Consider the following 15460-nt stretch of genomic DNA (forward strand, 5'->3'; position numbering starts at 1 on the left):
TATCATATTGAAACAATGCTTTCATCTGTAAAAGCAGTGCCCACCCTTATGGGGCTGGTACACAGATACGTTTTTCCTGAATGAGTTGGCTTGTGCTATTATATAGTTTGTAACAGATATGTAATAACAGTAGTTTGATCTCAGATCAGTTAGTAGACACAAGCTTGTAAAAGAGACTAAATATGATTGCAAAATACTGTGGCGACACATCATGTGTGGATCTATCTCCTATGGAGGGACAGAAACAGAACTGACCAGTTAAAAAGTTAACCACTTTGCTATCAATGCAAAATCACTGCCAAATAAGGTAGTGCAGAATAATTTATTTTGTGAAATATATTCCCTGAAATTAAACAGCAAGCTCAGCTTCAAGAGCTTTTTCTTCCTTATTCACATTTCAGCTCAGTCACTATCTATGTAATTATGGCTAGGCTTGAGGTAGTTGCATGGTGCCCACTGTATGTAAAAACTGGTCTGTTCCAAAGATAAACCACTTTTCTTCCATTTATATTTTCAAGTTAGCTGTACATCTATTACCGGTACTATGCATCAATGAATTGTGACTTTGGGGTGTGTTGGGGGAGGGAAGCAGCACAAATCATTGAGCACTTTCAGGAAAGAACACCAGTGCAGATTGCAGATGAGAAAATGGATGTACGGAGTCAAGGCTCTGAGAGGGGTCCTGTAGCCTTAAGAATTCCATAATATGGAAGGTTTTGCCTAATTCTGCTGTCCTCATTACAATATTAGTACTGTACTGTAATGGAAAAGCGCTGCAATTGGCAGAAAGTTTCATGTTATGCAGCTCTTAAAGGTCTGGACATGGCTACCCAAAGGGTCTGGACATGGCTACCCAAAGGATTTAACCATGGCAAGATGCATAAAGCAGCAGAAACAGCTACTCACAAGCTTTGTCTACTACTAAAGCTTAATATTACTTTATCATGATTCTATGATTACAAATCACACAAGATCTGGAGGAGTAGGAAAAGGTTCCCCACCCCCTTTCTCCCTCTCACGCACAAAATGCAGAGACACGTACCGGTACATTGTATCAGTTGCAAGCTCCAATCTAGCAAGTTCTCATTAGTATCACCCATACCATGGCCCTATGAATAATTCAACAGGAGACTGTCAAAGATTCCATCTATAAAACTAAACAAGCTGACTGAAAAGGAATAAATGTTTTATAAATCACATCTGAAAAAAATGCAAGAATGATATGGAACTAGTTGCATGTAATTATGTAAGATATTTGCAATAAACTGAATGTGGACTAAAAGTAAGAACAGAAATAGGTTAATTACATTAAAAATTAAGTATTATTTTAAAATTTGTATACTCCCAATTTTTAGATTATGAAAACAATGAAAATCATACTGACATTTCAGAAAAAATAACTAACAAAAGTCCTATTGTTGTTGTTATTGTTGTTATTGTTGTTATTGTTGTTATTGTTGTTGTTGTTATTATTATTATTATTATTATTATTATTATTATTATTATTATTTAACTCAAGTGAGCTATGTTGGAGATTTGGGCTGCAAGCCAATGGAATTGGAATCAATAAAATAAGAGCCCTGCTGGATTCCTGTCCTGTTCTTGATAAATATCCATCAGGGCAACCAAACCTCACTCAATCCCACTGCAAGGCCTTTTCTGTATCCCTTATTGCCTGTTTGCACTTTAAAGGCAAATTTGTGTTCCTTTTTGCTCTATCTTTTTTCTGAAGAAAACACCCTTGCCTCTGGTAGCTGCCTTGCACATAACCACACCAGCATTCTCTATGTTTTGGTGATATGTTTCCTGTTCTGCTATATGCATTCTAGTGGAGCTTTCCACTGAGCACTACAGCAAGACTTTCTTTTAAATAAACAAGCATAGGACTGTGGTTAACATGTCATGCATCCTGAGCAACACTCATGATTCCTGTACCTAAACAAATATTGGCACAATTGTCTTTTGAGTTCAGATGCTTGTAACTGAACAATTTCTGGTCAGTTACTACCATACATTTTAGTGACTGTGCTAAGATCTGTTCTTTTCTCTCTTCTTTTCTGGGGTTCCCTGTACAATTGGGTATGTCAACATCTATATTTTGTTCTCATTGTGACAACATACATTCAGTTTAAATGTGACACATTGTAATTCTACTATGTCTGCAATGGGTGTGCCAATGCTTTTATTATTCCTTATACAGTATATTTTATTACCACTGCAGTTTAATTCTGATGTGCTCCCCACCATATATTCCAAGTGATAGCTGCTTATCAATAAAAATATGTGCAATTGCTTGGAATTTTATATATTTTCAGATAATACTGTTATCAGTATTTCCACACCCACACCCTTGTGCCAACCTCAATTAGAGGGTCAAGGTCTCAAGGTGCAAAAAACACACTTTGCCAAGGGAAACTGGGCAAAGAGAGTGAGCAGGCTTATTCTGCTAAACAGATTGTGCGATCTTTGCAAATTTATATCCAGCCCAGCAATATTTATGGTGGTAAAAATAACAAAGCAAGCGTTATTGAAAGAACTCAAGTGAAAAATATCTCAATCCAGTTTTCCTTCCTTTCTGATCTTCAGCACAAAACATGTTATCTGTTTCGAATTTAACATTAAGCATTTAACCTGGGCACTCCTGCCACACGGGGGCAATTAAGTGTCCCCAGCACTGAATGTGCAGAGGAAACAGAGACCCGGACGGGTTACCTTCCTACGGTAACCCAAGTCAACTCCGCTTCTCCTTTGTTTGGCGACTACAACTCCCAGCATGCAACGTCCCGCGAACCTCCGAAGGAGCTAGAGAGCGATGCATGCTGGGAACCACAGTTCCCAGCCCGCCTCTTTTTCCGCTGTTGGAGACTCCCGATGCTTTACGCTTTGGTGTCATATTCTCCTTCCGGTTTGCCCCGAGTACCACACAGTATCCCCACCCCCACCCCCTCCGGAGGATTCCTTCCTGACTGCCAACTTGGTTTCTTCATCAGCTACTCCCCACCCCTAAAAAAAAAAATCCAAACCCGTGGCACCTTCAGGGCACGCGTGACAGTTCCCCCCCATTCCCGGCCCACGTGAGAGGAGGAGGAGGAGACCCGCGTCTAGCGACCAGACCTGTCAACCGACCAGGGGGCGGCGGGGGAGGGACGGGCAGGCGGAGACTGGAAGCGGCGTTGGTGTTACCTATGTGTCTTTGCGCGTGGCCGTGCGCGCACGCGCGCGCAGGGGCCTGCCTGCCTTTCTCCCCATAGGCTGACGTGCGGATGCCAGAGCTGAGGCGGCCGCTGCCCTCGCGCCCGTGCCGTCGTCGGCGTCGATCGCAGTGCGCTGGGCAGCCGCGCGGGGGTTCCTCACAGAGCGAGCCAAGTTCTTAACAGGGGAAGAAGGGGGAAAGGAAAGCGGGCAAGAAAGCTGACGGGGCGGCGGAGAGAGAGAGTGTGTGTGTGAGAGAGAGAGAAAGAGAGAGGGGGGAGGATTCGGAAGGCGGCGCGCGCGCCTCTCTGTCCGCGCGCGCCTCTAGAGGGAGCAAGGAGGAGGCGGCGGCGGGCGCTGCTGCTGCTGCTGCTACGACGACTGCTACTCCTCGGTCGGCGTCCCTTCCCTTCTCTCCTTCCTCCCTCCCTCCCTCCCCGACCGGAGTGTCCTCTCTTTACCTACCCACCCACCCTCTCCGCCTCCTCCCGGATTGAGCGAGCGAGGGAGCAGCGATGGCGGCCGCCGGGGCTCTCTCCAAGCATGAACAGATCCTGGTCCTCGATCCGCCCACCGACCTCAAATTCAAAGGTACGAGAGAGCGAGAGAAAGCGGGCGGAGGAGCAGGAATCCTTCCCAATGGGTGGGGGAGGGAGGCGGCGGCGGCGATACCCAAAAGGGTGGACGGGGAAAGGCAACTCTTTCCTCCCCTGCCCAGCCCCGTGTTTAGCGGTGGGGCTGAGATAAGTGGGGAAGAGAGCGGAGCGGGCGGCAAGAAGGCCTGGCCCAGGCGCCCTCCTTCCGCGGAGATTCGGGTGGGAGGTTTGAATCGGGAGGGACGGGACGAGGCGTCGCCGTCGCCATCTTGCTCTCTCCTGCCTTCTCCCGCCCCGGTTCGCCGTCGGTGTGCGGTAGTGAGGCGGGAGCCCCTCTTCCCCCGCTTCTCCGTCCTCCCCGCGTCATCCTGAGCAGCCGGCTTCGCCATTCTCAGTTACGGGTCCATCCCCCGGCGCAGGCGAGCTCGACCGAGGCCGGCGAAGGGCGAGAGAGGGAAGCTGGCCTGGCGAGGCTGCGGAGCCGGCCTTAGGCGCTGCCAGCTCCTCCGCCCCTCCCCGCGCTCCTCTTCCGCAGCGCAGCCCGGACCAGGCCCTGCTTGGGCCAAATCTGCTCTTGGCCGGCCACCCGCTCGCCGCTGTCAAGGAGTGCGGGGACGGCCTCTGGTTCGTGTTTCCAGGAGAGGCTCAAGATGCGGCTGGGCAACCCTTGTAGAAGATTGGGGGGGACGGGACTATGCACGCTTCCTGCATTTTCAGGCGGAGCCTCCCCTTTCCCCGATTTCGTTTCCACCTCGATTCTTCCATTCTGATATACCTGTAGTCGAGTGGTGGTATCTTGCACCAACGCCCTCTGACGTGTCACGTAAGGAGCTCGGTTATGGGCGTTTTCCATAGCAACGACACTCTTGATATTGGACACCTTGGGTTTAGTGAACGACACGTTTTTGTTGTTGGCAAAATTAAAAGCTTCCCCACCCCCACCCACAGGTGTGTTTCCCGAGACCGTGCATCGAATATAAGAATCGTGTACAAAGTACAGGATAAGTTTCTGTGCTTTGAGTATTTGTTGCTTCGGTATTCAGTGTGTTCTTATTTGCAGAATATTTCTAATACAATATATACAGAATGTTTTTTTTTAGTTAACCCCCATTATAGCAGTAGTGATGGTTATGAAATTGTAATGGCATTCGGAATAGAGCAAAGATTCTTGGAGGGTAATCGCCAAAACACAGTAAACATATCCTGTTAGTCTTAAAATTCTACTCTGTCTCTGATTAGCACTAGGCTGAATGAATGGCTTTAGAAACATCACAATCTAGGTCTCAGTTGTCCGCTTATAAGAGAAATTAATATTACTTAAGTTACTGAGTTAGGTGTAGGGAGGACTATAGTAATACTATAACCTACCTTGAGCTAGATTGTAACTCTAACTGAAAAATATATCATTTTGAGCAAGTTTGTAATATTCAGAGGTTGATTAATGGGAGTTTAGGGGAGCAGACAGTTAAAATGACGTATTGGTGATTGTTTTTTGGACACTTGGGGTGATATAGTAATCTTGTTGCTCAAAGAAGGAAGTTGTGAATTCAGGTAGCATTTTATAATTTAATTTCTCTATTTTATTTTTTATATTTTAAATAGCAACTTGACTATCATAAATCAGTTTTAGTTTAAAACCTCAAGCTAAACTCATTGCTTGGGAATCTCACAAATTTTTGTGAAATTTACAGATAATGTGTTCAGGAGGAAGATATAAAAATGTAATGTAAAAATTTAGACTTAATTTCTAAAAGTTACTCATTATAAGGTTTTTTGTGGTGGAGGTGGGATGAAGGGTAAGATAGAATGTTGTGGAAACAACTGTGGAATTCTTATAGACTGGTCATTGAAAGTTTGTGTGACATACAGCCTGAGCTGATGTGTGTTTTACTCAGAAGTAATTCCCAGTAAGCTTTGTTAGATTTACTCCCAGGTAAGTATACATGGGTCTGCAGCAGGCCTTAAGCTTTGGTTCTTGCATTACCTGCGGAAGTCATCTTGTTGAATCAGTTAAGGTTTACTTCAGAGTTTTTGAAGCATCTACCTTTTGGGAGGCATGCTACTTTTTAAATCTTTTTTTTAGAATAATCTATAGCATAAAACCAGATAGTGGTTTCATTATAGTACCTGAACACAACTCAAAAGTAACTTAAAAGAAGAACATTTGCTTTATTTGTATAAAGCCCAGTCAATGGCATTTTCAGCTTAAAAAACAACAACTTGGATGGCAAAGCTGAAGGTGTACAGTCCTTAGCTAGTTAGAATACAGTGGTACCTCTTGTTGCAAACAGGAAGCATTCTGGAGGCCCGTTCGCAACATGAAAAGGCCACATCCTGAAGCACTGCTTCTGTGCATGCGCAAAGCGTGATTTTAGCGCTTCTGCGCATGTGCGCAGGTTATGAACATGCCAAACCCGGAAGTAACCCATTCCGGGACTTCCGGGTTCAGTACGTCCGGAACCTGAAAAGATGCAACCCGCAGAGGATGTATCATGAGGTATGACTGTACATAGAGGCACCTTACCCTTGGTATGATGGACTATCGTAAGTCTGTTTATTCAAAAGTAAGTTGTCCTGAATTCAAGTTGTGTGTTTAGTACTGTTGCCTCAGTTAAATTTAAATCTGCAATGAATATACTTGTAAGCCCGTTTACTCTGATAAAACTTCTAAGCAAGTTTGCTTAGAGTAGCAACCACAATGTGGTAATGTACAGTGCATGTTAACCAAGTGTAGGCCTATTGAGTCTTGCCCTTGAGTCTCACTGGCATATATAGACATTTGTATAAGTAAATATAAAAATATTTACAAACGCCAGCTCCCTTGGCCTCAAAGTGAGATGAGTGCCGCAACCCATAGTTGCCTTTGACTGGATTTAACCATCCAGGGATCTTTTACCTTATAAGTAAAATGGTTGTCATTGCCAAATATATTGAAACAATTAAGTAATGGGATTTCAGTTTGTTTCAGAATACGGAAGGATCTGGACACATTCTCATCCAAGAGCTCTGATAAACTGGATTTCTGCCACAATCTTAAAACAGGTTTCCCTATCAAATAAAGGCTTAGGACAGAATATATGGAGTGCTGTGCCAGTGTAATATCACAAATGTGACCTCATGCTGACATTGCAAGCAGGCAATTCAGTGCAAATGTTTCAGATCAGGATGTAAGTGCTACAGGAATCAACATAATTTCAGTAGTTATGATAACCTGATTTTTGGACATACTGCAGCTTGTAAAAAATTGTTTAAAGTTACACCAAGAATTGTGATAATGCAAAATAATTGAAAGTTTATGACACAGTTCCAGCGATGTTTTGACATTGCTGACAATGCATTGCCATTAACATATTTAGAATAAGGCTAGTAGTTACACTGGATCCATATTTAAACCCCAGAAAAGCTTATAATATAAACACTTTAAAAAAATTGTAATATTATGCTGAAACAGGTTAGAACTATTTACATCATAATTCAAAATAAAAGATTTTGCTGCAGTTCACCGTTTGAGTAGTACAAACAAATGGGTCACTTTTATTGCTTTTGTATGTTGCTGATAATGCAAGTGTGCTTAGGTGGTAAACAAGACAAAAGTATTTCAAAGATAAGTTCAGAATTACTATTTTACGTTCTTAAAAGTTACAGTTGAGCAGTCAGTGCCAGGCTGTCTTTCTCTCTGGTCAGGATACATTGATTTTGAGTTAATAGCTTATTGCATTGCCATAAAATTTATTTTAAAATGTTTCCTTTGTTTTTTAAAAAAGTGTTTCTTAATAAAAAGTCTCTTAAATCCAGTAATGATGAAACATTCTTAATAACAATGGATGATGTTTAGTGCATAACTGCATGTAGTTAAGTTAAAGTTGAAATAGATGGGCGTCAATCATGAATAGCTTATTGTAACTATGTGCTATGTCAGGGGTCCGCAGACTATGGCCCGGGGGCTGGATGCGACCCAATTGGCCTCCCAATCCGGCCCGCGACAACCCCCGCCGCTCGCGGCCGCCGCCCGCTCTTACGGCGCGCAGCGCAGCAGCGCTCTTCCAGGTCGGAAAAAAGCGCCGAAAATTCTTTGTGTGCATGCGTATGGGCCTCTCCCGACCCAGAAGAGGTTATTTCTGGTGCACTTCCAGGTTGGGGGAGGCCCATATGCATGCGCACAAATGATTTCCGGCGCTTTTTCCGACCTGGAAGCGCACCGCCTCGCCAGTATGCGCCCGTGTGCATGCGCACGGGCGCGCACTCCCCTGCCCTCCGGCCCGCCGCGCGATCGGCGCGGTGGGAACCGGCCCAAAGCCCGGTAAGTCTGGGGGCCCCTGTATGTCCTTAAGTGTGAGATCCATTGTAGCTTGAATGGGTGTCCGCTCGTGTAATGGGGCTTCCCCTTCTGGCGGACCCCTTTGAAACAAATTTGGGGGGCAGATGGAGGTTAGAAATTAGTCAGTTGTGTTTTGCTACTGGCATGAGTCCAGTTGTGACCACATGCAGATCTCCATCTGGCTGGCTTCTCCAGCTTTCTTAAGCAGGTAAGTAGAAGAGCTTATTTACTCCATTTATATCCCACCTTTTCCTCCAAGGAGTACATGGTTCACTCCCTCCCTACCTCAGCGACCCTGTGAGGTAGGTTAAGAGGCGGTGACAGGCCCAAGGTCACCCAGTGAGATTCATGACTGAGTGGAGGTTTGAACCCTGGCCTCCCAGGTCCTAATCTGATACTCTAACCACTACAACACACTAGCTTCCTAGAGTACTTCAGCTATGGGGCAGTTATATAAATTAAGTAGGTAAATAAATAAATAAATGAAGGAAAGCAAAATGTCACTTACGGAAGAATCTGAAATATTTTCCTTGAAGCTTGCATTTGTTTTATTCTAGATTGTTTTATTTGATGTTTTAATGTGTTGTAAACACATTATTTCTTTAAAATATAAAGCAGTATAGAAATGAAATAAAAAATCATAAAAATAGATTTCATTGTTAAAAAAATGGTGTCTAGACATTCCGTTGTGGTGACCACAACCTTGGTTTAAGGTGCCATTTGGCAATTAGCTTATATATCATGAGTTTCTCACACTGGAAAAGAGAAACCAGAAGTTCCATTACACAAGCAGGCTAAATACCTAATTGTATTTCACCCAGTGGATTTAAGGTGCCACACATAACTATTTTCTGTTGGTTACAAGTTTACACTAGCCATTGTTAACACTGCCCAAATTATAGAACATCATTTTGTGCTTAGTTATTACATTTCCAGTACAGGTAGTTCAGTTTCTGATGGAATTTTACCATGGCGAAGTCATGTAATATTGTATTGGTGCATCAAAAGGTTTAAGCATTTTTGGAAATCTCTGCAAGTAGAGCACAGAGGCTGTAGAATAGTTTAGGCTTAACTATGAACTGCAGAATGTTGCAGACTTGGTGGATAATTGTTAAAACTGATCTGATAACAGAAGTATAGTTCACCATTGCATAGCTGCTGGTATTGCCAATAATATACTGTACACTTACTGCAAATTGAGACGCTTGCACTTAAGAGTAAAAATAGCTTACCATTAAACCCATCCCTCTGCCTTTAAGATCAGTTGCCAAAATTGGTCATTGGTATGTCTTTCATGTAGGCAGGGTTGGAACATTTTAAATATGTATCTGTCATATGTCGGTATGTCTTTTTAAACTTAGTTTATGTTTTTCTCAAACTTAAGACACTGAAGGAAAATAAGTGAGGATTTTAATGATCTGGCTAATGTAATAGCTGTTTCTTGCATCACAGTTTAATATACACACATCTTTCATTTAATTTTTAAGATACCTGTTAGGGACAAATTGGTACAGTATTTGGCTTCTGCATGTCTAATGTATGAAAATAGATCTGCATACGTGTAATATGAAACAACCCTCATATTGATTAGACATTTGCATTGCTGTTTCAGAAGTCCATTAAGTGAGATAGTAAATTGGCTTCCTGGGTGCAAAAACTTCTGTGTTGGAACATTTTAATTATTTGCAACATCAAATGGGGGGGGGGAAGGTCTTGAACTGGTCTTTGACCGTAAATAATAAATTATTATTATTGTGGGGGCTGCTGTGATGAATGGCACCTACCTTATTCTAAGGTGGAAATATACTGCAAAATATATTAGGTCTGAAATAGAATTATAGGACTGAAAACAGTGATGAGAGTCTTTTAGAAAAAAATCCAATGCAAGTTAGTTTGCATATGGAAATTTGCACTACAAGTTTTTTTTTATGTGCTAGAGAATGATCTAATTCAGTGTTTCTCAACCTTTTTTGGGCCAAGGCACACTTGTTCCATGAAAAAAATCATGAGGCACACCACCATTAAAAAAGTTAAAAAATTTAACTCTGTGCCGCCCTATATTGACTATATAATTATGACTGTAAGAAACACTTGCCAATTGCTGTGTTGGTTGCAATCTCCTGTAATAAGGCTTCATAAGCCGCTGATTTCTCTGCCAGCACAATCCTTTGCTCAGCAAGTTTCAGGTTGAGCTCATCCAGCCAGCTTCTTTAAGTTTGTCTAAAACCACCCTCCCGTGGTGGTGGCTGTTGAGAGCTGCGCTCGCCCCGCGTTGTGACCCGGCCGGCTTCCTTTCCGGCGGGTCAGCGTCATCTATTGGCGGCCGCCAGGCACATGACAATGCAAATCGCCCTTCTCGTCGCCGCACGCCGTGGCACACCAGCCAGCGTCTCGCGGGACACTAGTGTGCCGCGGAACAGCGGTTGAGAAACGCTGATCTAATTTAGTATCTTTATTTTACTTGTATTTAGTAAGCAATGCTAAAAAACATTGAAACTGCCAAGTTTGCCGTTTTCCCATTTATATACGTGCATTGTTGTTAATTAAGTTATGAAGTGGAAAAAATAAAGCGCTGGAAAATGTTCTGTCCCACATCATTGGCCAAAACAAACAAACTTGGTTTCATTCATTCTAAGTCCAAAAGGTTTTTTGTTCTGCAATCTTAATGCATGTTTACTTGGACATAAATTGTACTCAGTTCTTAAAGTTGCAGTTGGGCAGGTGGGTATTGATTTCACCTTTAATTTCGCAGGTTGCCTTCTTGCATAAACAAAGCTACTGATATTTAGGCTGTAATCCTATGCACTCTTAATGGGAAACAAGTCCCATTGAAATTGCTGAGACTTCTCAATGAAGATGCATGGCATTTCATTGTTGAGTCTAATTTCTGTAATTACTGCTTTAGTAATCTAAGATGATTGTTTAATATTTCCAGAAATTATTGCTTAAATCTTACCAGTATTTCACATAAAATGCACTGGATTATATCAGACAGAATCATATTGCCCATGGAAGGACCCTTCTGCTCATGGAATGATCATAGCACTAAAGCAATTTTGTAACAAATTTATGGCTTCCTGTACTGTATAGCAGTTGGAAGCCTTTATATTTTATCTTTGCAAATCAATATACTGTAGAGCACAACAGTATAGACGATACAGTTAATAACACTGCTAGAAAGTTCTAGGGAGGTTGTAGTATGAAGTATGGTTAGGTAAGGTAAAGGGACCCCTGACCATTAGGTCCAGTCGTGACTGACTCTGGGGTTGCGCGCTCATCTCACATTATTGGCCGAGGGAGCCGGCGTATAGCTTTCAGGTCATGTGGCCAGCATGACAAAGCCACTTCTGGCAAACCAGAGCAGCACATGGAAACGCCGTTTACCTTCCCACTGTAGCGGTTCCTATTTATCTACAGTACTTGCATTTTGACGTGCTTTCGAACTGCTAGGTTAGCAGGAGCTGGGACCAAGCAACGGGAGCTCACCCCGTCACAGGGATTCGAACCGCCAACCTTCTGATCAGCAAGCCCTAGGCTCAATGGTTTAACCACAGCGCCACCTGGGTCCCATGAAGTATGGTTACAGAAGTATAAAACTGGGAACAAAAATTATGCCTGTTATAGCTCTGTGACTACCTGTGCAGCAGTGGTTGAATACAGAGCCAGTTAAAGCAAATTGTTTGAGCTACGTAAAGCTGGGAAGCAGAGGAGTTTTGGAATATCACTGTAGCAGTTTGTCACAAATGTATTTAGTAGATTTGAGTCAGTTGCGCATGATATCACTCCAGTATTGTGTGTTACTTCTAACCAGAAAGTAGTAAATGTCTAGAATAGTTATGGAATGGTAGGTGGGAATTAATGCTCTTCATTTTTGTATAATGGTTGCTCATATTTGTCCACCAGGCTGCAGTTTAATAAATGCAATGTCATTAGGATTTCTACTGGATGAAATTGTTTTAGACGAATTACCTAGGGTCATGTATGTCATGTATTGATAATTAAGGAGCTGTAATGAACAACTTGATCATATTGTGAAATGTTAGTCAATCTAGGCTAGTAAAATGATTCACAATGCTCTAGTATCTTAGGTGGTACTTCATTCCAGAATAATTTGTCTAATGCGCTACAGCACATCATACCATTATATTGCTGCACAAAAGCCTTAATAATATTAAAGAATGCAGCATAAAAATGTCCATAGGACATAGACAACCTCTCTCAGACCAAAGGTAGCCTTTCATGAGGGGAATTTTGTATATCTAGAAGCGGCATACCATATTTTAACTACTAATACAACAACAAAGAATGGGCTCATCAGTAACTTCTCCTGGTGAAGGAATAATTCTGACTTACCGGTACAATGCATTGTTTGCTTTGCTGTGTTTGCTTTGGAACCTTCATTTTTTGTTGGTCTGCTAAAATGATAAGCTGGTTGTTGAAGTAAGGTCTGACATATTTGTTGCAAACATTAGGTGTGTCATGGGTTTGATCTTGGCTGGGTCTGTTTTAACTGGGGCTTACATAATATTATTTGCTTAGTTCAGCATACCTAGAGTATCAGTATGTTGCATTTCCTGTAGCCGTTTATCTCAGTTGGTAAAGGTAAAGGCACCCCTGACCATTAGGTCCAGTTGTGACCGACTCTGGGGTTGCGACGCTCATCTCGCGTTATTGGCCAAGGGAGCCGGCATACAGCTTCCAGGTCATGTGGCCAACATGACTAAGCCGCTTCTGGCAAACCAGAGCAGCACACGGAAACGCCGTTTACCTTCCCGCTGTAGTGGTATTTATCTATCGATTTATCTACTTGCACTTTGACGTACTTTCGAACTGCTAGGTTGGCAGGAGCTGGGACCAAGCGACGGGAGCTCACCCCGTCGCAGGCATTCGAACCGCCAACCTTCTGATCGGCAAGCCCTAGGCTCAGTGGTTTAACCCACAACACCACCTGCATCTTATCTCAGTTGGTATACTGCTCTAAATTATTAATGTGATTTTTAGTGTGCTGAAAATGAAGAAAAGGTAAGTTGAATTTAAAGGAAAGTTGTAGATTACTTTGAAAAAAATCATTTTAATTTTAAAGAGTCTGTTAACAATGCAATTAAATAACTTCACATAGAAGAAAACATTTTATTGTAGCCGTTTATTATCTTATCTTTTCTTATCTTTTCCTTGCTTACGGAGTGATTTAAAGCTGGACAAGTATTATTATTATTATTTGAAAGTATGACTTTTAAATAGATGAGTTACTGTTCTATGTAACATGCAAATTAACAACAAAAATGAATTTAGTTATCCAATTTCCATTTGTATGAGGTAATATGTTGGCAGATTATTATTATGAATAATGCATGTGATTCTTTACTAAGTAATATAATCAAGATAAATCCTGAAGAACTTTAAATTTAGGTACTTAACGAGGGGTGGGAGACAATCAAAAGGGTTAAGCCAGACGCTTCATGGAATAGGTGATCGTTGAAGAGGAACTTGAAGGAAAATGGTGCCATCACTTGGGTGTTCTGGGCTTAAATGGGGCAGCAAGGGAGAGCAAGTGGGATCGTTCTTAGATGAGGTGGCCAACGTGGCCCCTTCTAGATGTTAAGATCAGCGTTCGAAACTACCATTGTTCTAGGCACATTTAGCGACAGGGAATTTAATATACGCAAGCAGTTTCTGAGCTCTGGCTACAGTAATGCTCCTAAGATTTCTGATTAAAACTGGCACTGCTGGCGCTGAGGGTGTGGGAGGAGAAATTCCTCCCCGCTAGATTTCTAGTAGATCTAGGGGTTGTCTTATACATGGAAAAATATGGCAAGTCTTAGGTTTGTGAACTGGACACTCAAGGTGGCTGTCTCTGCCATCAGTTGTATAGGCCTTTGATATGTGTTAGTTGTGATGCCAAAAATATACTGTATATTAATCTGAAGGAAAGGGTGTGTAGGGAGAATCCAGGGCTTGTCTGCAGAGTGGAAGGAAAGGAGGACCTTTTTCTGCTTCCCGGCTTCCAACCATTCTTTGAAGACTGGAGAAGAGACTCTCTTAAGGCGGGTAGGGGAAGCATGGCTTTGTTTTTTGCAGATGAGGACTAGACTAGATTTTAGCTGCAGTTCATTCACTTACAGCTTTGTATTATTGTTATTAAAGAATGCCTAGACATTCCGTTGTTGCGCCTATAACTTAGGTTTAAGGTGCCATTTAGCTCTTAGCTTTCATATTTCAGTTTCTAACACTGGCTAAGATTACAGCTCAACCATTCCTGCCCATTGGCCATGCTGGTTAAGGCTATTGGAAGTTGTGGTCAAACAGCATTTGGAGGGCACCATGTTGGATACCCCTGCTCTAAGAGTATAATACTTTTGGACAGGCTGAGGATGATAGTAGTTGAATGACTAAAAGTCATGGACAATGGAGGTATTTATGGAGGGAATGATATAGCAGGAGGGAAGGAGGAGCTGAATGATTTCCTCTGGATATTCTCACTGGGATATAAGGTGGCCTTTAAGGTATCCGGACCCTAGTTGTTCAGGGCCTTGTATATCAACCCATGATCCTTGAACCTGCCCAGTAGCATTTGGGCAGTTCGTGCAGATGCTTTAGCAGAGATGTCATGTACAGTCAGCCCTCCTCCCACAAGCAGTAGGCCCACTGTATTATACACTAGCTGGAGCTTTTGGACCAGGCCGAAGGGCAGCCCCACATGGAGCTCCAAAAAGAATATTTCTAGTTATAGGTAAAACAAAAATTGCTTGGGTTGTTCTGAATGCCAAATCACTTTATTAGGATTTATCTAAAGAAGAAAAAGTTTACATGCTATTCCTTACACTCTTGTGGAAGTACTAGCGGAAGGTTACTTGCAGCACAGTACTAAGGTATATCAGGGTTTGCATTAGTTTGAGAAACATGTTGAATAAGAAGTGCATAAACTACTTTTAATGGGTCATAAAGTCTTTGAAAGAGCATGTGCCAAATCTTGGACTAGAGCTTGCACAAGTAGAATAACTTTTTTGGATAGGGAATCACTTTTCTAATGCAGTGCTCTCCCAGTAGGTCAGAAACAACCAATTTCTGGTAGCAGAAAGGCATATTTGATCCAAGCCAATATTGTTAAATTTAGAAGCTATTTAAAATGGTGTTAATATGCAGCCCCTGTTGGTAATGGAATATATTCTGTGCTTTTTTTGTTACATTTAATGGAGAAATATGTGTAACATTAACTAGCATAGTGAACATCATTGGCACATGTTGCATTTATATCCTCATAAACAGCTGCTGGCACTCCTGGTTTGGCACTGTAGTATACAACCGGAAACATAGACAGTATGCTTGAAAAGTTCAGTTACCTAGAAGACATTTG

The 15460-nt window shown here is 42.3% G+C and overlaps 1 protein-coding gene across 2 annotated transcripts in view; it reads left to right on the forward strand.

The window, feature by feature from the left end:
* Positions 1-3266: 3266 nt before the first annotated feature.
* VAPA (VAMP associated protein A) overlaps positions 3267-15460 on the forward strand; it is a 28077-nt gene continuing 15883 nt past the window's right edge. Inside the window, exon 1 of one of the 2 annotated variants that reach the window (XM_035124389.2) lies at positions 3267-3783. In XM_035124389.2, coding sequence (XP_034980280.1) covers positions 3708-3783 — 76 coding nt within the window. In that variant the 5' untranslated portion in view covers positions 3267-3707. The remainder of the gene's footprint in view (positions 3784-15460) is intronic. The other variant, XM_035124390.2, reaches the window with a different exon arrangement.

This window comes from Zootoca vivipara, chromosome 8 (genome assembly GCF_963506605.1).
Source record: "Zootoca vivipara chromosome 8, rZooViv1.1, whole genome shotgun sequence".
Classification (NCBI taxonomy): domain Eukaryota; kingdom Metazoa; phylum Chordata; class Lepidosauria; order Squamata; family Lacertidae; genus Zootoca; species Zootoca vivipara.